The 25598-nt window shown below is 44.7% G+C and overlaps 1 protein-coding gene across 9 annotated transcripts in view; it reads right to left on the bottom strand.

Annotated features, from left to right (window-relative positions):
• Window positions 1-25598, bottom strand: part of LOC110530023 (3',5'-cyclic-AMP phosphodiesterase 4B) — a 135026-nt gene that overhangs the window by 5888 nt on the left and 103540 nt on the right. For 4 of the 9 annotated variants that reach the window (XR_016482422.1, XR_016482423.1, XM_036985564.2 and 1 more), the window contains exons 8-10: window positions 12305-12417; window positions 2384-2477; window positions 194-411 (exon numbers count right to left, since the gene is read on the bottom strand). Coding sequence is in view for 5 of the 9 variants with exons in the window: in XM_036985564.2 (XP_036841459.1) it covers window positions 194-411; window positions 2384-2477; window positions 12305-12417 (425 nt within the window). In the remaining 4 variants the exon portion in view is untranslated. Of the gene's footprint in view, window positions 1-193; window positions 412-2383; window positions 2478-4714; window positions 5667-7858; window positions 8386-12304; window positions 12418-25598 lie in introns of those variants that run through there. The other 5 variants (XR_016482424.1, XM_090181868.1, XR_016482425.1 and 2 more) reach the window with 3 other exon arrangements.

Raw genomic sequence — 25598 nt, 5'->3', positions numbered from 1 at the left:
GTTAGCCAGCTAACTTGCCTAAATGTTCAGAAAAAGTACATTTGACATTTTTTTTCTTCTAAGATAAGCTTTAAATGGTCATGGTCTATAGTTGTCTCAACAATATTTATCCAAACATTTTTTATTTCTGGTTGTTTATCAAAGTTTGCTGGCTTTGTAGTATACCCCTATAAAGTAGAGACTTCCCCAGTACCTTAGACAGCAGGTCCTCCTGGTCTGTTTTGACCCCGAAGCGGCTGACGCTGCAGCCTTGGAGCACGGGGGTTTGGCTGACCTTCCTGACCCCACTGATCTGGGTCATCGTCCCTTGACTCGGAGTCTGACCCCCCTGCTGGGTCTGGTGGTGGGTTCTCTTCTTCCTCTCCCTGGTCTTGGCCATAGGGCACGGCAACTCCAACTCATTCTGCTTGTCTGGAGGGAGAGAGGGATGGAGAGTGTGGGATGGAGAGAGAGGGATGGAGAGAGGGATGGAGAGAGGGATGGAGAGAGGGATGGAGAGAGGGATGGAGAGAGGGATGGAGAGAGGGATGGAGAGAGAGGGATGGAGAGTGGGATGGGGAGAGAGGGATGGGGAGAGAGGGATGGAGAGAGAGGGATGGAGAGAGAGGGATGGGGAGAGATGGATGGAGAGAGAGGGATGGGGAGAGATGGATGGAGAGAGAGGGATGAAGAGAGGGATGGAGAGAGGGAAAAGAAAAAGGGTTAAAACTACTGCACCATAGAATGAAAACACTGAGTCGGAAAGACAGACTCACAAACAACATTTGTGGTCATTTCAATCACAAAGCAATACATACAGAATGTACATTTTGACACGACTCCGTTTTCCTTTTGCAGTACATAAAATGAATTGACATGGTAAAATGGTAATTACACCGCATTGGAAAAATAGGCTATATTGACTTGGAGTGGACAATCATTCAGTCAGACATGTATATGAGTAACTGGTCTGAACTGGTTTTCTGACCACTCAGTCTTCCTATCTACTGATAGTCATTCAACTACTCTCTCAATCTTCCAAACAATCAAGCCCTTCTCTTGTTCTCTTTTGCCTTCTTCCGTCTCCTCCAGTTAAAATTCACCAGGAAAGAGCCAAATGACATTGAGCATAATACACTATTTCGATATTCAAATGTAGAGGGAACACATAAAGCCATATAAATAACATGTTAAAAACAAATATTTTGCAAAAACATGCCAATGAAAAACAATGGCGTAACATTTAGGATTTATTCGTAGAAAGAGAGAAATTCCATAATATTCAATGAGGCATCAATTCTCAGTGGAGATTATTAATAGTATTTGCAGATCAATAAAAGTTTGTTGCCAAACCATAACAACGCATAGCAATGTTGGCTGCTGCTTTGTTGTATTAATAAAGGAGAAGCGTTTGGGGGATGGCTTGTTGCAGTGGAGCTGAAGCGACCTCTCTCGAGGCGCTACATGTTAGCGTCACGGGGTGTGTGCCGCTGACCGTGTGTATCTGCGGCTAACCGTGTGTTTTTCCACACATTGCCTCAGCTCTATTCTCTATGAGGCGTAGGAAGATGATTTGCCTCGACCTGACAGGTACTAGCCGCAATGCAGAACACAAACCTTAAATCACTATCCCATTCTCTCTCACTTCCGCCCTCATATCTCCAACCCGCTTCGCTTTATTCTATCAACCTTAGCATCACGGTGTCTTTATAGCTTATCAACTTTCCTCCCTTCTACACCATCTCCCTCTCTCCATCTGCTTTTTCATCCGTGAAGAAAAAGATGGAGGCTTGTTTACGAGTCGGTGCACTGCGCAGTTCTCTCAGAGTAGCAGTTTTCTCCGTGCTGGCGGAGAAGGTGGTGGTGTGAGCTGGCTAATTGGCAGGGAGCCATGGAACGTGTCACAGTTTAAAAAAAAATGTATGTATGTATATATATATATATTTATTTTTTTAGAGAGATGAGGCAACACCATATACAGGTAACAAACGCACTCTTTCGTTTTCTCTCCCTCGCTCTGCAGAACGACGGAGTCCCAGGGAAGAGTAGCATCGCTTTTCATTTTCTCCCCCTCTCTGCAGCGAGGCAAAGGGAGCACTCCAGCAGACCAGATGAGACTGGTTTGAAACTATTGCAACCCCACGTTGGTACCCCCCACTCCGCAGCGTCTCATTCTCTCTGACCCTCAACCTCTTTTCTCCTCCTGCTTAATCATTTGTGATTACTATATTATAATGATTTGTTTATCTTTGTGTAAAAACCAATAATAGCTAAAAGATCACCATTCAGGCAAAGGTATAGTCCATTAGCACAGCGAGAGGCAATTATTAGTTATTTTGTTTGTTTGTGAGTGTGTGTGTGTGTATGTTTTGCGTGGAGGCGTGTATGACTTGACTTGACTTACCAAGGAAGGTGTTGGAGATGAACTCTGACACCTGGTTGCCGGAGCGACTCATCTCTGACAGGTGGGTCAGCTCCCGGTTCAACATCCTCTTGAACTGGGGAGACACAAAATGACACAACACCATGTTAGGTCGCCATTAGATAGACACTTTAGCTCACTTGGTAGAGCATGGTGCTTGCGATGCCAGGATAATGGGTTTGATTCCTGGGGACCACCCATATGTAGAACGTACTAAGTTGCTTTGGATAAAAGTTTACCTCAGGTCAGCCATTTCCTGTTGCCAATTAGCAGTGGGAAGCATATAAACAGTTTTGTGTTGAATTGCAGTAACAGAAAATGACACAACACTGTGTTAGGTATACTGTGTTAGGTATACTGTGTTAGGTATAATGTGTTAGGTATAATGTGTTAGGTACACTGTGTTAGGTGTACTGCATGGAGACCAACAAGACATTGAACTGGGGAAATACAAAATTACACAACACCTTACTAGATATACTGCATGGAGACCAACAGGAAATGGCTTCCCTGGGGTAGTGGTATAACTTGTTTCCAGGGACTTTCCATTGACGTTAAGTAGTGATGAGCGGGTTGACTCATAAACCACATTCCCCCGCGGTGCAGGTGGGTTTAGGGTCATGAAATATTGTGTGGATAAAGGGCAGGTGGGTGGCGGTCGGGTTGAAACAATACATAAAAATAAAAAAATCGATAAATGTATAATTCTACATTGACACAACACTACATAGGCTACATTGTTTTTTCCTCATTTGTAGGCTCTCTGGCATTAGCGCGTACACCTAAGCTTAAGGGCCTAACATTACACGTGCTAAATAGCCTACACTCCAAACCCTTTAGGAAACAGGCAGAAAAAGTTGTCTATTCACTAAGAAAAAAAGCTGTGAAATGGAGAGTTGAAAATAAAGAGAAGGGACGGCCAGAGAAGTCATTTTTGGGAAAGATTTAGTGAAGTGGCAAAAGAGGAAGATAGCAGTGACTATGTTAGGTGTATTGATTGTGAGGCGCTATACAAATTCGACAGTCACACGACAGGGATTTCAAATCGGCCTATGGCACGTCAAGAGAAAAACTGAAGCTTACTGATCAAATGGGTTAAATGGAAACTGAAATCTGGAAACTGACTGTAGGTCTATAACTTCTCACAGTCGTAATATTAACTCCTGCAGAATTAAGCATTTCTTGCAGTAAAATGATACACCAAATGTATATTTTGACTCGGGAACAAAATAATTATTATTTCTTTCAGCATCTTGAGAGAATGTGAATGCGCACCTTGGGACCGCCTGTAGCAGTGCTACCTTTATCAACATCATAAAAGCTGATAGTATTTCAACCACATAACATAGCTGAACTGAAATCTTACTATAAACATGTTGGGTTGTTTTCACAGCTTTCTCTTTCCTTACAGACCTATTATTGCACTTTTCCCCCAGTCCCTAAACTTCTTTCCTCCGCAAAAGAAGCAGAGATGACAGAGAGAACTTTTACCTATGTCAACTAGATTGAAGCATTCATTTATGACATTCTGGTGAGCAAGGGTTAATTTAGTCTTCTTGGGCAACATATAATGACAGAAGAGAAGCTGCATGTATCTAATTATAGGCAAGTTGACTAACAAATATCTTACCAAAATGTTGGAAATTCTAAGCAGAAACATATCTAATTAAGGCAACAACAAAAAATTCCTGCAACCTCTCAAAAAAATCGTTCCTCCATCTCTGTCTGTAGCCTACAGGGCATTTGCTACTGTATATTTGCGGATTAGGGTCGGAAGCAGTCCTCAGATTTCCCCTTTATCACATAGTCGGGTGATTGCGGATGGGTTATTAGCAATTGTGGGCGGGTGCAGGCGAACAAACAGCTGACCTGCACACCACCAATTGGAGCCCACTATTGGAGCCCAAGGGAATAGGCTTGTTTGTTTGATACCATTTAAGGACTTTGCGTATCTTTATACAGTATAGGCTATTTGAGTGCCCTGTTTTGAGATATTTAGTAAACAAATCAAAGATTTCTGGATTTCTGGATTAATATGTACAGCATAGGGTCAGAATCAACCAAATTTCTGCAATAGCTTTTCAACCAAACATTTACCCGCACACACATCTTATTCTGTTTAGAAGCTAATGCATAACATCTATGTTGTGAGATGGGATTCAGTTGAGATCATGGGCTGTAGTACCCAATCAATCTGACGCAATATTCAAATAAATACTAGAACGTGCTATAAGTATACACATATTACCCCCCCCGCCAAAACAACCAGTCTCTCCCCGCGAACACACATTTACCCCCAGTCCCCCCACACACCTTGATGTACCCCCAGGAGACACAGAGCATGGTGTTGGCTTCAGGCATGGTGCTGTACTTTAGCTGTATATCCTGTAGCTGTTCTATAGCTGTCACCCCTGGCTGTCCTCAACAGAAGCCCTGTCTGAATAGGCAAAACCAAGGCTTTCTTTCCTCAACAACCAACAGCCATGTCTCCATCTCTTCTATTTTGGTCTGTCAGCCTCTTTGGTGGTTCTTCGCAGAGTCACAGATGACAGATCAACGATAACCCCCACCAAGACGAGCACCTAGACCCCCGCCGAGTGCTCTTCCTCATTTCTGGAATCTCCCAGTGATATCTTCCCCAGTCACAGCAGCTAGTTGGATAGCGACTGTATTTCCTTCAGCAGTAGACGGTATTCCCCTGAACAGCAATATATAAGTAGGTCAGTAGGTAGGAAGCTTGTAGCTACATATGTAGAAACTATCTCTTAGGTACTGTAGGTGCCTCCCTTTAACCACAGTATCTCTTATCTATGTCTATACAGCCAATGGAAGACAAATGGTTCTCAAAGAGGAGATCCCAGTCCTATTGCATTGCTATCATATCTCTATGCATCCCGCCAATGGAGGCGGGTTGCGGAGGGGATTCCAGTGCTATATCCATCCATCCATCTGATGAGAGACTAAAAGGAGAGGCAGAGAGGCTAAGTGGCTTGTACGAGGGAAGAAAGAGGGGGAAGGGGGTTCCAACGGTGGCTAGGGATCCCCGGTGACTGGCTGGAACTGGCTGGCTGAAAGGCCAGTGGAGGAAGCCTCTCTCTCTCTCTCTCTCAGCTTAGTCTCCCGCCAATGCTAGATGTCGCCCCCCTCTCGCTCTCCTCTTTCTCTCTCCCTCAGCCCCCTCTCGCTCTCCCTCTGTCCCTGCCAGCAACATGCACATCAACACAAACCACTGCAGACATCAACACGTAGATCACGCCATGGCAACAGAGTCACGTGTACTGCATAGACGCTCTCACGGAGGTCTCTCCTCCAAACGCACGCGCACACACACACTGCTGCGCATTACTCAGCTGAGTGAAGGGAGGCAGCTGTGCATCGTCCTGACTCTGGCCACTACTTCATCTCAATGTGTATGTCTGTGTCTGTATACATATGTGTCTTATTGCAATGATGCTGCCCCTGTGTGTCTTATCTCAATGATGCTGCCTCTGTATGTCTTATTGCAATGGGGCAGTATTTGAAGGTTATTTCAATGGCACTACTTAATTTAAAAAATGGGCTTGCTTTTCCTTTTTCACTAAATTAATATTTTACTTGTTTTATATTTTTCAAGACTTTCATTTAATTTAGCAAAAAACATTAATATAACTCAGACATCCACTGCCCACTCTTGAAAACTGATGCATGAAATCAAAGGTATCCTATTCATCTATATTTTCGACTTTACTTGTCAATTTTTATCTTGATCCAAATATAAAAATGTATGCGTTGTAATATGGTAATATGAGAAATAGCCAATCAAATATCCTGCAGCTAATTTACAGAATCACTTGGATTTGTTTTGTCCTTTCTAGCCAAAACTTGTTTCAAACAGGTGCTTTTTCAGTGAACCATTAAATCGCACCCTCTCTAGCAGTGAATGGCTGTCATATGGCAGAACGCCCCCCCCCCCAAAAAAAAACATAACTTCCCAAACTGGAAATGTCCAAATCCAATACGGATATTCTGTTCAAGCGTATTTGTAATATATTCTTACTGAAGGCGTAAAGGTACTGAATCGTGACCTCTGTAAATTGACTCATATGAGTCAGACTATGTCTTCTGTGTTTCCCCGCTAGTCATACCGAGCTATGCCAGCACCATATGGTAGTCATACCGACGTTCAGTAGGCTAGCATACGCCAGCACCGTATGGTAGTCATACAACATCCGCAAACCATGCGTAATGCAGGATGACGGAAACATGAGTGTGTTCGAGTAGGACACATTACCCAACGCGCGCCGTTACTCACGCAGTTAAGTCAGACTTGGGGAACACACTTGTGACAACAGGTTGTTATTTGGCACTTTCGAAAGCGAGTGTACATTTGTGTGGCGAATGAGCTCCGAGTATTGAAGTGTTAAGTGTTCACAATGTTGAAATGAACATATTCAAAGTGTGTAGTGATAAGATGAGCGCCACCGCAGGCTATGAAAGATGTCAAAAGGCGCTTTCAACAGGCTCCTTGGCGGATAATGTTATTCTGTATTCAGATAACCACTATCCGACCCACAAAACCATACATTATATTGTGTGCATGAATACACATGGATAGTGGAGGAGGTGAGGTTCCCACTTATATTGTAGGCTAAATTGTTTTGAGCGCGTGCAAAAGCGCTATGGAAAAAAAATCCAATACATTATTACACTGTATTATCGTTAACTGGTGAACTAGTTTTTTCAAGTCTGAAACAACATATCAGATTATGTTCCAACTAGTCTGAACAACTCAACCATTGTCTGAATGACCCTAATCTCTAAAATAGACACAACATCGGAAATGCAGAAACTAAATTCCTGGACATACAGCATAATACTAAACCACTGTGAGGTTAGTAGGTAATTTAATAGAGTTATGATTAGTTATTATGCTATTTATTACAATATTATCCATGAATGCTACTGTACTTGGAATGGAATTCAAAAGAGCAACACGTAGCCCTTTCCTGCAGTCAATTACCAAAAGTGCCCTCTTTGGCCTCATGGGTGGAATGTTATTCATATTTTTCAGAATTTCATCATTAATAAAAACATTTTTTTTTAAAACCCGATGAAAATCCAGTGTTTCTATGTCAAACCGTTTTGTTATTTCAGTCTTCTGTGATGTATATAAAAGTGTAATATTGGGACGTAAGCTCAAAATGTAATAAATTTAAACTCTATATCTGACATGGTACAAGTGTCTTCTTCGTTTTAAGCACATAACCATGTGTGTGAGGTGCAAACTTTTGTTTCAAAGTAGATTTGTTTTAGACTACCAAGACTAACTCTGACCCGGATTTAGCCCAATGCAGTAAAAGTGAAGTGAACGTTTTCTGTAAATAAATGACAATGCCAGAGCAAGTGTATGATCCAAACCCATACAATCTGACTAAGTCCCGACATTCAGATAAAAACAAATGTAGTGTACAAACTCACCTGTTTCCAACTTGTAAGCATCCCAAACGTTTTCTTGTTCGTCTCAGAGCAGCATAGTCCCATTATTGCAAAGGCAATGCCACACGTAAATAAAATAAATTATATAAATATCAATGTTAAAAAACTTGTGTTAAAACTTCTCTCAAATATGTTTAGCGTGTCGTGTCGCTGTTTCTCTCGCTCTCTGGGTCTGCTTCCTCTCTGTATTCAAGTCTACTCTCTTCTGGCGACAGTCAGGAAACGTAAAACAATAAAACATGACTGATTGGCTGGCTGGTTGACTGGCCCACACAGAGACTAAGCTAAACAACTCCTCCTCTATCATAATGTAGCGCCGTGCCTGTCGCCACCCTCCCTTCCTTCCCCACCAGCTTCCTCCTTCTCACTAAAGTTACTGTGGCAATTTACTGGTAAGAGCCTCTTGACAATGCCCCTGGCACTGACCTGTAATGTAGGCAAAGTCCCTCATTACAAAATACCAGGCAATCACACTGACGCACTGCACCGTAAACTATTTGGGGAGGAAAGTGAAAGATTACATTTGTGTCTATTTCGCAAGGTCCCACCCAGGGCACACTTGAAACATGTATTTAAATCACAATGTGACGTCCCTGTTTAAATAAAAGATAAAGCAGTGGAGGTCGATTTCCTTGTCCTACTCTCTGAGCAGATTTGCAATGTTGGCACAATGAAACTAGATTGGAGGTTTGGCCTTGATTTAAAGCAAAGAGATACAGCAGATTGCAACGCTAGCATAGTGCAATTCTGACCCAAGCCTAATATGACTCGAACCTGTGCCAGTCCCTGTGTCCTAGTTTGGAATGTTTGCAGGGTAAACAGCTGTAGTGGTCACGGACACACACACACACAGACACACACACACACAGACACACACACACACACGTATAACTAACCTTATGGGGACACAGAATTCAGTTTCATTCAAAATTCAATTTTTCCTTAACCCTACCCCTAACATTAACCCAAAAACCTAACCCTAAACATAATCCTAGCTCCTAACCCTAAAACTAACCCTAGTTCCTAAACCTAATTCTAACCTTAACCCTAAACCCCCTAGAATTAGCATTTTACCTTGTGGAGAGAATTTTCTGGTCCCCACAAGTATAGTTACATACACACACGTTTCCACAGGGCTTGTGGGAAATTGTGTCTAGTAACAAAATCTTGTAAAAATCAAGGCCATCATTTAATAGAAACATTTGCAGGTTATTTTGGATAAATCTTTGTGGTCTGAAAAGCAGTTTGTAGATACAAAGCCAATTTCTGTGCAGGCATAAAAGAGTTAAAGGTCCTGCAACTCTAGAAAAATAAGTCTCATCTCATTAGTACAACTACTAGTCAAACACTATTATTATTATCAAACAGTCATTTAAAAAGCATTACCCTCCCTCAAGCCACTGACCCAAAAACTTCCACATCTGTTTCAATAATTCCGTCACTCTGGTCTAAAGACTGCAGCACTTTAAAGTGTAATGACCACATGTGAGTTAAAGTTTCCTACTAGCACTCAATGCTAGGCTAGCACGCTAGCCCGTAAAGCCGCTCTCGCTAACTGGATTCAGATGGCTGTGTTTGTCTAAGGCCCAGAGCTAACGTCAGTATGGACGTGTGAGGAACTTAATGACAGTGGTGCTAGAACAGCAGCTATAGCAGCTCGCTCCTCTGAGGTCATTGGAACTTTGGAGTGGCCTAACAGAACAGTGTGTGTGTGTGTGGTCCAAGCCCGGGATACACCTGTGGAAACCTCTCCTTGGAAACCTCCCCCCGGGGAAATGCCCATTATAGGGTTAATTAGTTCCACACCGAAAACATTGGATTCGATGGGACCATTCCTTCGTTGGGGATGTAGGCCTGCACATTGCTCCTTATGCTGGTCTGAAGAAAAAGCCTCCACACTCAGTGGACCAGGGTTAGGACCAACCAATGGAATAGTCCCCTATTTGAAAGAGAACAAGTACTGTTTGCCCTCCAGCTCTGGTTCATGCTATGAGATTTCCCACTTCGCAAAGTTCAAACGCATAACGTGAGCAGCATTTGGGGATTTTGCACCATTCTCAATATTATAGATCAATAAATGCCACGTGCCTCACACGTCACTGCACAAGAGGAGTCATCTGACCGGGGATTTGAACCTGCGACCTTCTAGCCTCCACTCCCCAGTCCTATTCCCAACACACTGGACTTGGGTTAACCGTCAAGCATCCATCTTAGAGGCCTATGACTCATGGTCAACAATGGCTCCAGTACCCTGTCTGAATGCTGAGTACTGAATGTTGTACTTGCGTGTGTTCAGGGTCTCTGCACTCATTGTGTTGAGTCCCTGTGACGTTGATAACAATAAAGGGAGGCCTTGACCTTAGGGGCCATTGTAGTCTGGTGTCCTGGGGAAAGGGTGAAGAGGAGGCTGTGTGGTGGTCAGGAAAAGAGACAGGAAACGCATGTCATGGTCACCGGTCAACACGGTTAGGGTTGGCGCTTCCTTTTGACCGCAACTTCACTGTAATGTCACTGTGTAGGACAGGGGAACTGAGAAGGGTGACCTCCCAAGCTGAATCCTTAGCGTATTTTGGTCACCATACGGTCTACTCTCTATCTGAGTTTGCTGTGCAGTTATACATTATTTTACAGTAGGCTAATTGTAGAAAAGAGTGGAGGTGAGGTTCCCCTCGTAAGAGTGTTGAGAACATAAAAATAAAATAAAAATCACCACATAAATCAAATTCATGATCATTATTCATTAGTAAAAGTGCCATATGGCTAACCAACGTTGCCACCAACAGTATCAGCTAGCCTAGCACGCAAGTGTCAAATTAGACTGACTTCATAATAGTTCATCTAAAACCGTTATAAAACCAGAGTTATAGCAAGAAACGTCAGGTTTTGCTCATGTTTCCTGAAAACTGCTTAAGCCATTGAATAATGTCTGGCTAATATGAGCTATCCCAGACACGATGACGTCATCAGAAAAAAATACCTATCAGGCACGATGGTGACTATTATTCGTATTGTGTATCTAATTCATTAATATCACAGTCTTACACAGAAAAGACAACAAATGGATAGATTGGTATTCAGATAGGCGTCTTATTCAGCGAGAACAGTCTATGGTCCTCTATGCAAACTCTCCACTGTTTGTGCATTTTACAGCAGAGCCATGAAACAGCAGTAGCCGTTGACACACACACACACACACAACCGCAGGATGCTAACCACTTGGCAGGTACGTCAATGGGTCGTTCCACGAAATGAGGTCCCCTTCGGATAGTGTAACTTGGTGAGAAATAAACATGTTTTATTTCTCCTCATTTTAACATTCTGTCATAAGGAGCACATGTTCATCTTAATAAAACACTATTTCTCCCATCACAAGAGGTTAAATAAAAAAAATGACTATAGTAAGTGTATCAAACGTGCCAAATAAAGTTGATGATTTCATCTTAAATCTGCCATGGATCCCCTTGTGACAGGAGGAATGGAAGCCAGGGAGGGGCATTTTGAATGCAATCTTCACAAACAAAATACAAATGTTTAAAACATTTCTAGCCTGTCTATCTATGAGTAACAGAATTGACCTGTTTATGCCTGAACCGCTGGGTTTTCCACCACAAAACACCAGAAAATGCCCCAAAATAGTAGAACCAGCTCACCTGCTTTACAGTACTGATTTGACTATTAGATGTTCAATGTTTCTTTAGAATGAAAAAAAAAGGAATACTTTCACTATATTAAAATGAGATCAGTTCACATAACAGGGTTTACCTTAAAATGAGGGTCAGGTTTTTTGATTTATTCCTTAATTAAAATCAATCACTAATCACATGACATAAACAATCTCCAGAAATTATTTTGTCAAAGCAAGAAAATAACTAGGGCTTTACAATGACGGTGAAAACTTTTGAGGTTAAGAAGTCCACAGAGGTCATATAAAAATCTGATTTATAGAATTGTACATGTGGTCTATATTAAAGGGAATTTCATTTAATACAACAGGCATTTAAAATTCAATATTGGTGCACAATTTCTACTTAAAATATCAAAGGGATGCAAAAGGGACTCATTTCGTGGAACAACCCCAAAGTTAATCAAAGCATTCTTCATATTGCACAGTAAAGACTCAAAAGACACCAAGCAGCCTTAACATAAGTCCAATATTATCTCAATCGAGTTCAATCCACATCTAGTTTCTGTGTACTATCATGCCGACAAGCTACTAACCAGATCATGCAACAAAATATCATCACAGCAAGTCTCAATGCACTTAAGTGGTTTGTTTCAGGTTGTGTTATAGTAAGTTTGTGTGGTTGTTGTTGCATTATGGTCATGTTGAGTTGCAGTTGTGTTGTGGTTACAGTACAGTGGTGAGGTGTTGCATTTGTGTTGTGGTTGAGTCACGGTCATATAAACAACAGTTCAGCTCAGTTTTACCTTGTTGGAAGCCATGTCGCTGACGGAACGGTAGGTCTGGATGGTCTCCAGCTGGTCAAGACACCAGTCCAGCTCCTCCATCGTCTCCATGGCCAGCTTCTGGTACGACTCGTCTGTCAACAGACACACAGCAGATACAAACTCAGGACGCAGTGGCTCCATGTCCGACACAGAGCATGGTGGGGGTCCCAGGGCAGTGTGGCCATGCCGTATGGGGGTCCCGGGATGTCCGGGTGGGGAGGCGTGAAGAGGCGAGCAGTGATCCTTCATCATACGTGGTGTTCCGGTTAACTCAAATGCACTATCAGTCAAGGAAAGAGGCTAAGAGTTGTAGTAGTGTCACCCTCTCTCTCTGTGTCAATGTGTCTATGCCCCTGCATTCCTTCTCTCTCTCGCTCACCCTCCCTCTCTCTTGCTCTCCCTCCCTCTCTCTTGCTCTCCCTCCCTCTCTCTTGCTCTCCCTCCCTCTCTCTCGCTCTTCTTAACCAAGTCGTGCGAGGTGGTTACGTCTGCTACTCTGCTCGCCTTGTGGCGTTGATGTGTCAGTGAGCCCCCCGGCCTGAGGAGGGTTTGAGGGGGAAGGGGGAGGTGGAGCCCTGCCAGCGCATTTACTCACCCTCCATGCACGAGACGTTTCACTTCAGAGTCGCAGGGCAGACACACACCAGGGCTACACGGTTGTTTATAATGTACTGTATAGCCTCTATGGCTAATGGGGTTGGCTTGAGGAGAGGGACAGATCCTTAATACTGACAAACATGCAACCGTTAACACGTGTATGTCTAGGAGGCTTACACTGGGAAAACTATTCTGTTGCACTTGGATAGAGAGTAGAGTCATCGAAAGAGAGAGGCAGGAGAAAGAGGGAGATATAGAGTGGAGAAAAGGGGGTACCAAAGAAATTAGAATACAAAAATGGAGAAAGGCAAAGAGAAGAGAGCGATTGATGGATAGATAGACTAAAAGAGAGAGTGAGAAACCCGGCTGAAACATATCGGTCAGCAACTGAAAGCTTCAAAGAGGGACTTCAGAGAGCTGCAGACGCTCACACCACCGTGCTAGACCAACAAGCTCTCCTCACTCTGATCCCCCTGAAAGAGAGACACCCAGCTAACAACAAATGTTCCCACAACTTTAGAGAACGCTCCCTTAATTGTCTCATTAGGTTACATTTTCATAGGAATGTTCCAGTGATGTGCAAGGACTGTTTCAAAGAGACCATTGACTTAATGTCCAACAGAACTTACCCAGAACCATGTTCTCAGGATATTCAATATTAATGTTCTAGACGACACATTTCATTGGAACGTTGCAGGAATATCCCCGTGTCCCGTTTTTGGAGTGTTAGGAGAATATTCTATCAACGTCATGCCAAATATATACAGAACATGGTTTCCAAGTGTGATTTTTGATCAACCAAATTCACATTGAAATGTGAGTTCTAGATTTGTCATTCTCATTGAAAGCAAGTCTAAGAAGCGGTAGATACTGTACGTTCTATGTGCACTATTTCTATGCTTTCCGTTCTTAAGTTGAGTTTTTGCGTCTTTTTGTTACGGTGAGTGAATGAGGACCCAAAAGCGAACTAACTTAAACAGAGCTTCTTTAATAACCAAACATAGGTAGGCTCAGATAGACCGGCAGATTCCGACAGGACAGGACAAGGTTACAGCAAACATGACGATAGTCTGGCTCAGGCATGAAACACAACAAACAAGAATCCGACAAGGACAGGAACAAAAAACAGAGAGAGATATAGGGGACTAATCAGAGGGAAAAGGGGAACAGGTGGGAGAAGGGGTGACGAGGTAGTCAAGAGGAGACAAGGAACAGCTGGGGGAAAGCGGGGGAGAAAAGGTAACCTAATACGACCAGCAGAGGGAGACAGGGTGAAAGGAAAGGACAGAAAGACACAACATGACAATACATGACAGTACCCCCCCACTCACCGAGCGCCTCCTGGCGCACTCGAGGAGGAAACCTGGCGGCAACGGAGGAAATCCTCGATCAGCGCACGGTCCAGCATGTCCCGAGAGGGAACCCAACTCCTCTCCTCAGGACCGTACCCCTCCCAATCAACGAGGTACTGGTGACCACGGCCCCGAGGACGCATGTCCAAAATCCTGCGGACCCTGTAGATGGGTGCGCCCTCGACAAGGATGGGGGGGGGGGAAGACGAGCGGGGGCGCGAAGAACGGGCTTAATACAGGAGACATGGAAGACCGGGTGGACGCGACGAAGGTATCGCGGAAGAAGAAGTCGAACTGCGACAGGATTAATGACCCGAGAAATACGGAACGGACCAATGAACCGCGGGGTCAACTTGCGAGAAGCCGTCTTAAGGGGAAGGTTCTGAGTGGAGAGCCAAACTCTCTGACCGCGACAATATCTAGGACTCTTAGTTCTACGCTTATTAGCAGCCCTCACAGTCTGCGTCCTATAACGGCAAAGTGCAGACCTGACCCTCTTCCAGGTGCGCTCGCAACGTTGGACAAAAGCCTGAGCGGAGGGGACGCTGGACTCGGCGAACTGAGATGAGAACAGCGGAGGCTGGTACCCAAGGCTACTCTGAAAAGGAGATAGCCCGGTCGCAGACGAAGGAAGCGGGTTGTGGGCGTATTCTGCCCAGGGGAGCTGTTCTGACCAAGACGCAGGGTTGCGAAAAGAAAGACTGCGTAAGATGCGACCAATAGTCTGATTGGCCCGTTCTGCTTGACCGTTAGACTGGGGGTGAAAGCCGGAAGAGAGACTGACGGAAGCCCCAATCAAACGGCAAAACTCCCTCCAAAATTGAGACGTGAATTGCGGACCTCTGTCCGAAACGACGTCTGACGGAAGGCCATGAATTCTGAAAACATTCTCGATGATGATTTGTGCCGTCTCTTTAGCAGAAGGAAGCTTAGCAAGGGGAATGAAATGAGCCGCCTTAGAGAACCTATCGACAACCGTAAGAATAACAGTCTTCCCCGCTGACGAAGGCAGTCCGGTGACAAAATCTAAGGCGATGTGAGACCACGGTCGAGAGGGAATGGGAAGCGGCCTGAGACGGCCGGCAGGAGGGGAGTTACCGGACTTAGTCTGCGCGCAGACCGAACAAGCAGCCACGAAACGACGCGTGTCATGCTCCCGGGTGGGCCACCAAAAACGCTGGCGAATGGAAGCAAGCGTACCCCGAACGCCAGGGTGGCCGGCTAACTTGGCAGAGTGAGCCCACTGAAGAACGGCCAGACGAGTAGGAACGGGAACGAAAAGAAGGTTCCTAGGACAAGCGCGCGGCGACGGAGTGTGAGTGAGCGCTTGCTTTACCTGCCTCTCAATTCCCCAGACAGTCAACCCGACAACACGCCCCTCAGGGAGAATCCCCTCGGGGTCAGTGGAGGCTACTGAAGAACTGAAGAGACGAGATAAAGCATCAGGCTTGGTGTTCTTAGAGCCCGGACGATAAGAAATCACGAACTCGAAACGAGCGAAAAACAGCGCCCAACGCGCCTGACGCGCATTAAGTCGTTTGGCAGAACGGATGTACTCAAGGTTCCTATGGTCAGTCCAAACGACAAAAGGAACGGTCGCCCCCTCCAACCACTGTCGCCATTCGCCTAGGGCTAACCGGATGGCGAGCAGTTCGCGGTTTCCCACATCATAGTTACGTTCCGACGGCGACAGGCGATGAGAAAAATACGCGCATGGGTGGACCTTGTCGTCAGAGAGGGAGCGCTGAGAAAGAATGGCTCCCACGCCCACCTCTGACGCGTCAACCTCGACAACGAACTGTCTAGAGACGTCAGGTGTAACAAGGATAGGAGCGGATGTAAAACGATTCTTGAGGAGATCAAAAGCTCCCTGGGCGGAAACGGACCACTTAAAGCACGTCTTGACAGAAGTAAGGGCTGTGAGAGGAGCTGCCACCTGACCGAAATTACGGATGAAACGACGATAGAAGTTCGCGAAGCCGAGAAAGCGCTGCAGCTCGACGCGTGACTTAGGGGCGGGCCAATCAATGACAGCTTGGACCTTAGCGGGATCCATCTTAATGCCTTCAGCGGAAATAACAGAACCGAGAAATGTGACGGAGGAGGCATGAAAAGTGCACTTCTCAGCCTTCACAAAAAGACAATTCTCTAAAAGGCGCTGGAGGACACGTCGAACGTGCTGAAGATGAATCTGGAGTGACGGTGAAAAAATCAGGATATCGTCAAGGTAAACGAAAACAAAGATGTTCAGCATGTCTCTCAGGACATCATTGACTAGTGCCTGAAAGACAGCTGGAGCGTTAGCGAGGCCGAAAGGAAGAACCCGGTATTCAAAGTGCCCTAACGGAGTGTTAAACGCCGTCTTCCACTCGTCCCCCTCCCTGATGCGCACGAGATGGTAAGCGTTACGAAGGTCCAACTTAGTGAAAAACCTGGCTCCCTGCAGGATCTCGAAGGCTGAAGACATAAGAGGAAGCGGATAACGATTCTTAACTGTTATGTCATTCAACCCTCGATAATCTATGCAGGGGCGCAGAGACCCGTCCTTCTTCTTGACAAAAAAAACCCCCGCTCCGGCGGGAGAGGAGGAGGGGACTATGGTACCGGCGTCAAGAGCTACAGACAAATAATCCTCGAGAGCCTTACGTTCGGGAGCCGACAGAGAGTATAGTCTACCCCGGGGGGGAGTGGTTCCCGGAAGGAGATCAATACTACAATCATACGACCGGTGTGGAGGAAGAGAGGTGGCCCTGGACCGACTGAACACCGTGCGCAGATCGTGATATTCCTCCGGCACCCCTGTCAAATCACCAGGCTCCTCCTGTGAAGAAGAGACAGAGGAAACAGGAGGGATAGCAGACATTAAACATTTCACATGACAAGAGACGTTCCAGGAGAGGATAGAATTACTAGACCAATTAATGGAAGGATTATGACAAACTAGCCAGGGATGGCCCAAAACAACAGGTGTAAAAGGTGAACGAAAAATCAAAAAAGAAATGGTTTCGCTATGATTACCAGAAACAGTGAGGGTTAAAGGTAGCGTCTCACGCTGAATCCTGGGGAGAGGACTACCATCCAGGGCGAACAAGGCCGTGGACTCCCTTAACTGTCTGAGAGGAATGTCATGTTCCCGAGCCCAGGTCTCGTCCATAAAACAGCCCTCCGCCCCAGAGTCTATTAAGGCACTGCAGGAAGCTGACGAACCGGTCCAGCGTAGATGGACCGACAAGGTAGTGCAGGATCTTGAAGGAGAGACAGGAGTAGTAGCGCTCACCAGTAGCCCTCCGCTTACTGATGAGCTCTGGCTTTTACTGGACATGAAGTGACAAAATGACCAGCAGAACCGCAATAGAGACAGAGGCGGTTGGTGATTCTCCGTTCCCTCTCCTTAGTCGAGATGCGGATACCTCCCAGCTGCATAGGCTCAGCTCCCGAGCCGGCAGAGGAAGATGGTAGTGATGCGGAGAGGGGGGCAACGGAGAACGCGAGCTCCTTTCCACGAGCTCGGTGACAAAGATCAACCCGTCGCTCAATGCGAATAGCGAGTTCAATCAGGGAATCCACGCTGGAAGGGACCTCCCGGGAGAGAATCTCATCCTTTACCTCTGCGCGGAGACCCTCCAGAAAACGAGCGAGCAAAGCCGGCTCGTTCCAGCCACTGGAGGCAGCAAGAGTGCGAAACTCAATAGAGTAGTCTGTTATGGATCGATTACCTTGACATAGAGACAGGGCCCTGGAAGCCTCCTCCCCAAAAACAGATCGATCAAAAACCCGTATCATCTCCTCCTTAAAGTCCTGATACTGGTTAGTACACTCAGCCCTTGCCTCCCAGATTGCCGTGCCCCACTCACGAGCCCGTCCAATAAGGAGAGATATGACGTAGGCGACACGAGCAGTGCTCCTGGAGTAAGTGTTGGGCTGGAGAGAAAACACAATATCACACTGGGTGAGGAACGAGCGGCATTCAGTGGGCTCCCCAGAGTAACACGGCGGGTTATTGATTCTGGGCTCCGGAGATTCGAAAGCCCTGGAAGTGGCCGGTGGATCGAGGCGGAGATGGTGAACCTGTTCTGTGAGGTTGGAGACTTGGGTGGCCAGGGTCTCAACGGCATGTCGAGCAGCAGACAATTCCTGCTCGTGTCTGCCTAGCATCGCTCCCTGGATCTCGACGGCTGAGTGGAGAGGATCCGAAGTCGCTGGGTCCATTCTTGGTCGGATTCTTCTGTTACGGTGAGTGAATGAGGACCCAAAAGCGAACTAACTTAAACAGAGCTTCTTTAATAACCAAACATAGGTAGGCTCAGATAGACCGGCAGATTCCGACAGGACAGGACAAGGTTACAGCAAACATGACGATAGTCTGGCTCAGGCATGAAACACAACAAACAAGAATCCGACAAGGACAGGAACAAAAACAGAGAGAGATATAGGGGACTAATCAGAGGGAAAAGGGGAACAGGTGGGAGAAGGGGTGACGAGGTAGTCAAGAGGAGACAAGGAACAGCTGGGGGAAAGCGGGGGAGAAAAGGTAACCTAATACGACCAGCAGAGGGAGACAGGGTGAAAGGAAAGGACAGAAAGACACAACATGACAATACATGACACTTTTACTTTTGGTTTTGTACACCAGATTCAAACAGCTGAAATTACAATATTTTTGGTTATGGAAAATATACTGAATGTCACAGCAGTTTAGATGGTACAATGATTCCCTACACAATGACTGCTAGTTTTGTCGCATAAACTGAAATTAGGCAAACTATTCGAATTTCAGCAACCAGGAAATGGAGGAGCGATTTCTGCATATTGCACCTTTAAAATACTGTAGAATGAATGTGACTTAACCCCTACAAATATCACCAGGTGATGGGATTGCTCCCGTCTCCAGCATGGCCACATGGTAAATTGTCTTTTTGCAAACAATTTGGAGAAAATGAGTGAGCAAGTTGGTAAATCATTATGTATTTTTGTGTCACTACCAAACATCTATATGTAAAGTAAGGTTTTGGGACTAAAATATATGTTTGCTTGGATGTACATATGTCCGAAACAAAGATGTTTAGCTATGGGGATTCTTTAAAGTCCAAAATTGTCCACGCCCGAAACGGTCACAACCGACACCATAGAGATACCTAGCGGACTCTTTGTATCTGTGCCATAATGGTCTGTGACCGCACGGGCAGCAGCATTGAGGTCATCTCTATTATAAAGTTGCATGAGCCATGCTCTATCAACTGAGCTACAGAGAACCACCATGTGGGTAGTGTACAAGTGCACACTTCAGTGTAATGTACTGAGATGAATAGCCAGCAGGAGGGCTCTAACCGGTGGGACAGTATTCGAAAGGTTGCTTGTTCAAATCCCCAAGACGGCAAGGTGGAAAAATCTGCCATTTTGCCCTTGAGCAAGGCAGTTAACCACCACACAGTTGTGCAACAAACTAGATATCAAAATCAAATAAAATTGTATTTTTCACATGTGCCAAATACAACCGGTGTAGACCGGTTACAGTGAAATGCTTAATTACAAGCCCTTAAACAACAATGCAGTTTTAAGTAAATACCTAAAAATAGTAAGAAATAAAAGTAAGAAATAATTCAAGAGCAGCAGTGAAATATCAATAGACCCATGGACCACATAAATGTGGTCTTTAACTTGTCATGGGGGAATCTCAATTGCTTACTTCTCGTGTCTTTCCTCGCCTCCTCCTCAAAACCCATTGGATGAGAAAGCCAGAGGCTCTCTCCCCTGACCTCCAATGGTTTTGAGAAGGAGGCGAGGAGAGATGTGAGGAGCATTCAATTGAGATTCTTCCATGGTTTCAACTCACTGGGTCCGGATCTTGGGGCCAATGTCCTCGTATGAATCTTGGTCTTGGCTCCTGGATATTACCTTAGTCTTTGGTATACAAAGCATAGGCAACCCAATTTGAAGAAGGCAATGCACTCTGATCATTGATCGATCACTCCCAACCCATAGGAATCCCCACCTAATTGACTGCTTTAGTGGTTAGAGCGTTGGGCCAGTAACCGAAAGGTTACTGGATCGACTCCCCGATATGAAAAAGGTAAAAATCTGTCGTTCTGCCCCTGAGCAAGGCAGTTAACCCACTGTTCCCCGAGCGCCAAAGACATGGATGTTGATTATGGCAGCCCCCCCGCACCTCTCTGATTCAGAAGGGTTGGGTTAAATACGGAAGACACACTTCAGTTGAACGCATTCAGTTGTACAACTAACTAGGTATCCCCCTTTCCTTTCCTGTTAAAAGATGGAAGCCCTCAATGGCAAATGTCTATACTAAAACAAGTTATATCCATCAACAGTCCTCCATTTATCTCTACGATTGACACTTGTTAAGCCTGTTATTTTGCCAAAATAAAGATAGGTAATGTGATTGCAAATACAATTTATCTGTAATCAAAATGAGCATGGTTATCCCTTTATTGCAACTTTTTCACTATGTTTCGGAAGTGACACATTTAGTGGGGTGGTAAGGAACTCCGGTAACTATTTCAAATTTGCAATATTTGCTCCCAAGACTAAGGCACTGCATCTCAGTGCTAGAGGCCTCACTACAGGCACCCTGGTTCGAATCCAGGCTGTATCACAACCAGCCGTGATTGGGAGTCCTATAAGGCGGCGCACAATTAGCCCAGCGTTGTCCGGGTTTGGCCGGTGTAGGCAGTCATTGTAAATAAGAATTTGTTCTTAACTGACTTGCCAAGTTAAACAAAGGTTAAATGTAAAAAATAAACAAAGTGTGTGAGTAATATATATAAAAATATATATTTTTATTTCACCTTTATTTAACCAGGTAGGCAAGTTGAGAACAAGTTCTCATTTACAATTGCAACCTGGCCAAGACAAAGCAAAGCAGTTCGACACATACAACAACAGAGTTACACATGGAGTAAAACAAACATACAGTCAATAATACAGTAGAAAAATATGTCTATATACAATGTGAGCAAATGAGGTGAGATAAGGGAGGTAAAGGCAAAAAAAAGGCCATGGTGGCGAAGTAAATACAATATAGCAAGTAAAACACTGGAATGGTAGATTTGCAGTGGAAGAATGTGCAAGGTAGAGAGAAATAATGGGGTGCAAAGGAGCAAAATAAATAAATACAGTAGGGGGAGAGGTAGTTGTTTGGGCTAAATTATAGATGGGCTATGTACAGGTGCAGTAATCTGTGAGCTGCTCTGACAGCTGGTGCTTAAAGCTAGTGAGGGAGATACGCGTTTCCAGTTTCAGAGATTTTTGTAGTTCGTTCCAGTCATTGGCAGCAGAGAACTGGAAGGAGAGGCGGCCAAAGGAATAATTGGTTTTGGGGGTGACCAGAGCGATATACCCGCTGGAGCGCATGCTACAGGTGGGTGCTGCTATGGTGACCAGCGAGGTGAGATCATCACATTCCCAGTGGGTCAGAAGTTTACATACACTCAATTAGTATTTGGTAGCATTGCCTTAAAATTGTTTAAATTGGGTCAAACGTTTTGGGTAGGCTTCCACAAGCTTCCCACAAAAAGTTGGGTGAATTTTGGCCCATTCCTCCTGACAGAGCTTGTGTAACTGAGTCAGGTTTGTAGGCCTCCTTGCTCGCACACGCTTTTTCAGTTCTGCCCACAACTTTTTTATAGGATTGAGGTCAGGGCTTTGTGATGGGCACTCCAATACCTTGACTTTTTTTTGCCCTTTTACCACAACTTTGGAAGTATGCTTGGGGTCATTGTCCATTTGGAAGACCCATTTTCGACCAAGCTTTAACTCCTGACTGATGTCTTGAGATGTTGCGTCAACATATCCACATAATTTTCCTTCCTCATCATGATGCCATCTATTTTGTGAAGTGCACCAGTCCCTCCTGCAGCAAAGCACCCCCACAACATGATGCCACGCCCGTGCTTCACGGTTGGGATGGTGTTCTTCGGCTTGCAAGCCTTTTCCGCCAAACATAATGATGGTCATTATGGCCAAACAGTTCTATTTTTGTTTCATCAGACCAGAGGACACTTCTCCAAAAAGTGCAATCTTTGTCCCCATGTGCAGTTGCAAACCGTAGCCTGGCTTTTTTATGGCGGTTTTGGAGCAGTGGCTTCTTCCTTGCTGAGCGGCTTTTCAGGTTATGTCGATATAGGACTTGTTTTAATGTGGATATAGATACTTTTGTACCCAAACATTTCCTCCAGCATCTTCACAAGGTCCTTTGCTTTTGTTTTGGGATTGATTTGCACTTTTCGCACCAAAGTACCTTCATCTCTAGGAGACAGAACACGTCTCCTTCCTGAGCAATATGAAGGCTGCATGGTCACATGATGTTTATCCTTCCATACTATTGTTGGTACAGATGAACGTGATACCTTCAGGTGTTTGGAATATGCTCCCAAGGATGAACCAGACTTGTTTTTCTGAGGTCTTGGCTGATTTCTTTTGATTTTCCCATTATGTCAAGCAAATAGGCACTGAGTTTGAAGGTAGGCCTTGAAATACATCCACAGGTACACCTCAAATTATGTAAATTAGCCTGTCAGAAGCTTCTAAAGCCATGACATCATTTTCTGGAATTTTCCAAGCTGTTTAAAGGCACAGTCAACTTACTGTATGTAAACTTCTGACCCACTGGAATTGTGATACAGTGAATTATAAGCAAAATAATCTTTATGTAAACAATTGTTAGAAAAATGACTTGTGTCATGCACAAAGTAGATGTCCTAACCAACTTGCCAAAACTATAGTCTGTTAACAGGACATTTGTGGAGTGTTTGAAAAACTAGTTTTAATGACTCCAGCCTAAGTGTATGTAAACTTCCGACTTCAACTGTATATGTGTGTATGTATGTATGTATGTATGTATGTATGTATGTATGTATGTATGTATGTATGTATGTATGTATGTATGTATGCATGTATAATATATAAAATAAATATGTGTGTGTAATATATATTGACCTGACATATGTTGGAAGACGTGTGCTGAGAGTTTTGGGAAAATAGGATACAAATTAGACTATTTTTTTCAACCCCCAATTTGTATCACTTCTGTAAAATGACCCATATATGATATTCTGAGAACATGGTAACCACATTCTGGGTAAGTTCTGTTTGACATTAAGGGAATGTTCTCCTAACTCTAAGACATGCTAAATAGGTTCTCAGGAGGCTTTCGCTAACATACATAGAATGTTCCCCTAACTAATGGAAAACTGGACACAAACATCAGGGGAACATTACGGGTAACATTACAAAAAAGTTCTCTCTCCCCCTAGAATTGTTAGCTGGGGAGAGAAAGAGATTGAAAAATAAAAACATATCAAAAGGCAAGGCACATGCAACACGAGAGGCAAACTTTTACTCCCTAAGCTGGGGGGGGGGGGGGGGGACCAGACCCAGGGTTTGAGACACCAAGGCAACTTCCTCCCACAAAAAGCCTGGAGTGGATTTCTGGGAGGATGGATGACTGGACTGGAGTGGTTGGAGAGTCGTGGTGGACCATGACTGACATTTGACATGGAGAGGAACGTTTCTTTGACACAAAATCATGTGAGCCCCAGATCGGTCATACGTGGGGCTAGGAGTTTTCCTTGGAACAAGTGACCTGATCAAGAAAGAAAGAGGTAATAGTTATTGCCAATAATGCATGGGGCCTAGTTATAGCCTATCTGGCCAAGAGTTTATCCTGTTCAAGTAACATGGTCAGGGGACAACTACTTGTCCTCGTCATACGGTGCTGTATCACTCACTGTGAACAGCAGTACCCACCGAAAAGGCTGCTCTGCCACTGAACATAGTTTCTGTGGGAAACCCCGATCTCCACTTTGAAGGAATCTCATATGGAACAGATCGGACCCATATGCTTCGCACAATGGGACAAACCAGTGTGTGTTACAGCAATTTGCGTCAATAACTTGGGGTAAAAGCACATCAAAGCGCTTTGACATCACAATGACGTCACCATCGCGAAACCTATGAACTTGTGTACTGTCAAAAAGAGCAGCCATGAAATCGGAGTTCCTACTCAAAAAACCAAGTAGCAGAAGGCGAGTTACTGCAGAGGCCTATACTGCAGAGACCTATTTTCTCTCAACAACTTTTATGAAGACTCTGGACTATATCCATGTACAACAGGGTTGGTTAGGTGAATTATGCTTGAGTGATGAATAAACTTGCCTCAGACCTGAAGACTTATGTTAGCTCCTCAAGCGAATGCTTTAGTTAAGAGGGGTAACAGTCTTGTGGCACGCAGGAGACCCGGGTTCGAATCCTGGTCCGTCACACACAGGTGTCGTAGTGGTGGCCCTGAAAGTGACACTGAGTGACACATGCTACAGCTTCACCAAAAGGTGATGAATAACCTTGAATATGATGTGAAGACTTATGTTAGCTCCCCAAGTTAATGCTAAGTCTTGAGGCACGCAAGAAACAGTGGAGGTCCATCAAAGGGGAGCCTTCATAAAGGGGTGTGCTGGTGAAATCCGGCTTGCACCACAAAGCAGCTGCCTGGCCCGAGCCATCGGGGTGCGAGACGTGCCAAGAAGGTGGAACCACATCCTGCCTTTTCCCTCCATGGAGGATGTATAAAGGGACATTAGAGGGTTTCATAGTGCAGTCACCACGCCAACATCAAAGACCACTAACTGAATCATTAAAACCGTCTGTAATGTGATTCCCTTCATAGGAGAAATAAATGGTGGTTGGTTGGTTCATTCTGTTCACACACACACACACGCACACGCACACACACGTTATTAGGGAGGTGTTCCTGACCACGTCACCTGACCAGGACAAACTCTGGTAAGCTAATTACATAGGCCCCAAAGTATTTCTGAGTCAGGTCATGTGGTTAGGAAAAACTTCTGACCATAAGGTATGTTTGGATGAACCAAAAAGTTGACCACAGGCTTGTCTTGTTTAAAAAAAAAGTGCTGCACAATCTAGTGTCGTGAGTTGTGACAATACTGTATATGTGCATTGAGGTTTCGAAACATATAATGTCTTACTTGTTGTAGTGAGGAGCTGTAGTGTTTCAACTCAACCGAGACACAACAAGAATCGATAGGGCCCTAGTCCCAAGTTGATTATAAATGCACCACTATATAGGTCAGGAGACATTTCACAATGTCAACGGTGGCGGGGGTGATGCATTTCTTAGGTCGGAAAATAAACTCAAGAGAGACAGATTGCAACATACTTTTCCAGACAACAGGCCTTTTTTTCAGGCAGACGGAGGTCTTCCTTTATTCGCAGCCAGACGTTGTTGGTCTTAATGCTTCAGCCATATGCTGCGAGCATGGGAGGAAAACAGGCCTCAGTGTGGATTTAGC

The sequence above is a fragment of the Oncorhynchus mykiss genome, chromosome 8 (genome assembly GCF_057628025.1).
Source record: "Oncorhynchus mykiss isolate SJ-2025 chromosome 8, ASM5762802v1, whole genome shotgun sequence".
Lineage (NCBI taxonomy): Eukaryota > Metazoa > Chordata > Actinopteri > Salmoniformes > Salmonidae > Oncorhynchus > Oncorhynchus mykiss.
This window is presented reverse-complemented; position numbering and strand designations above follow the sequence as displayed.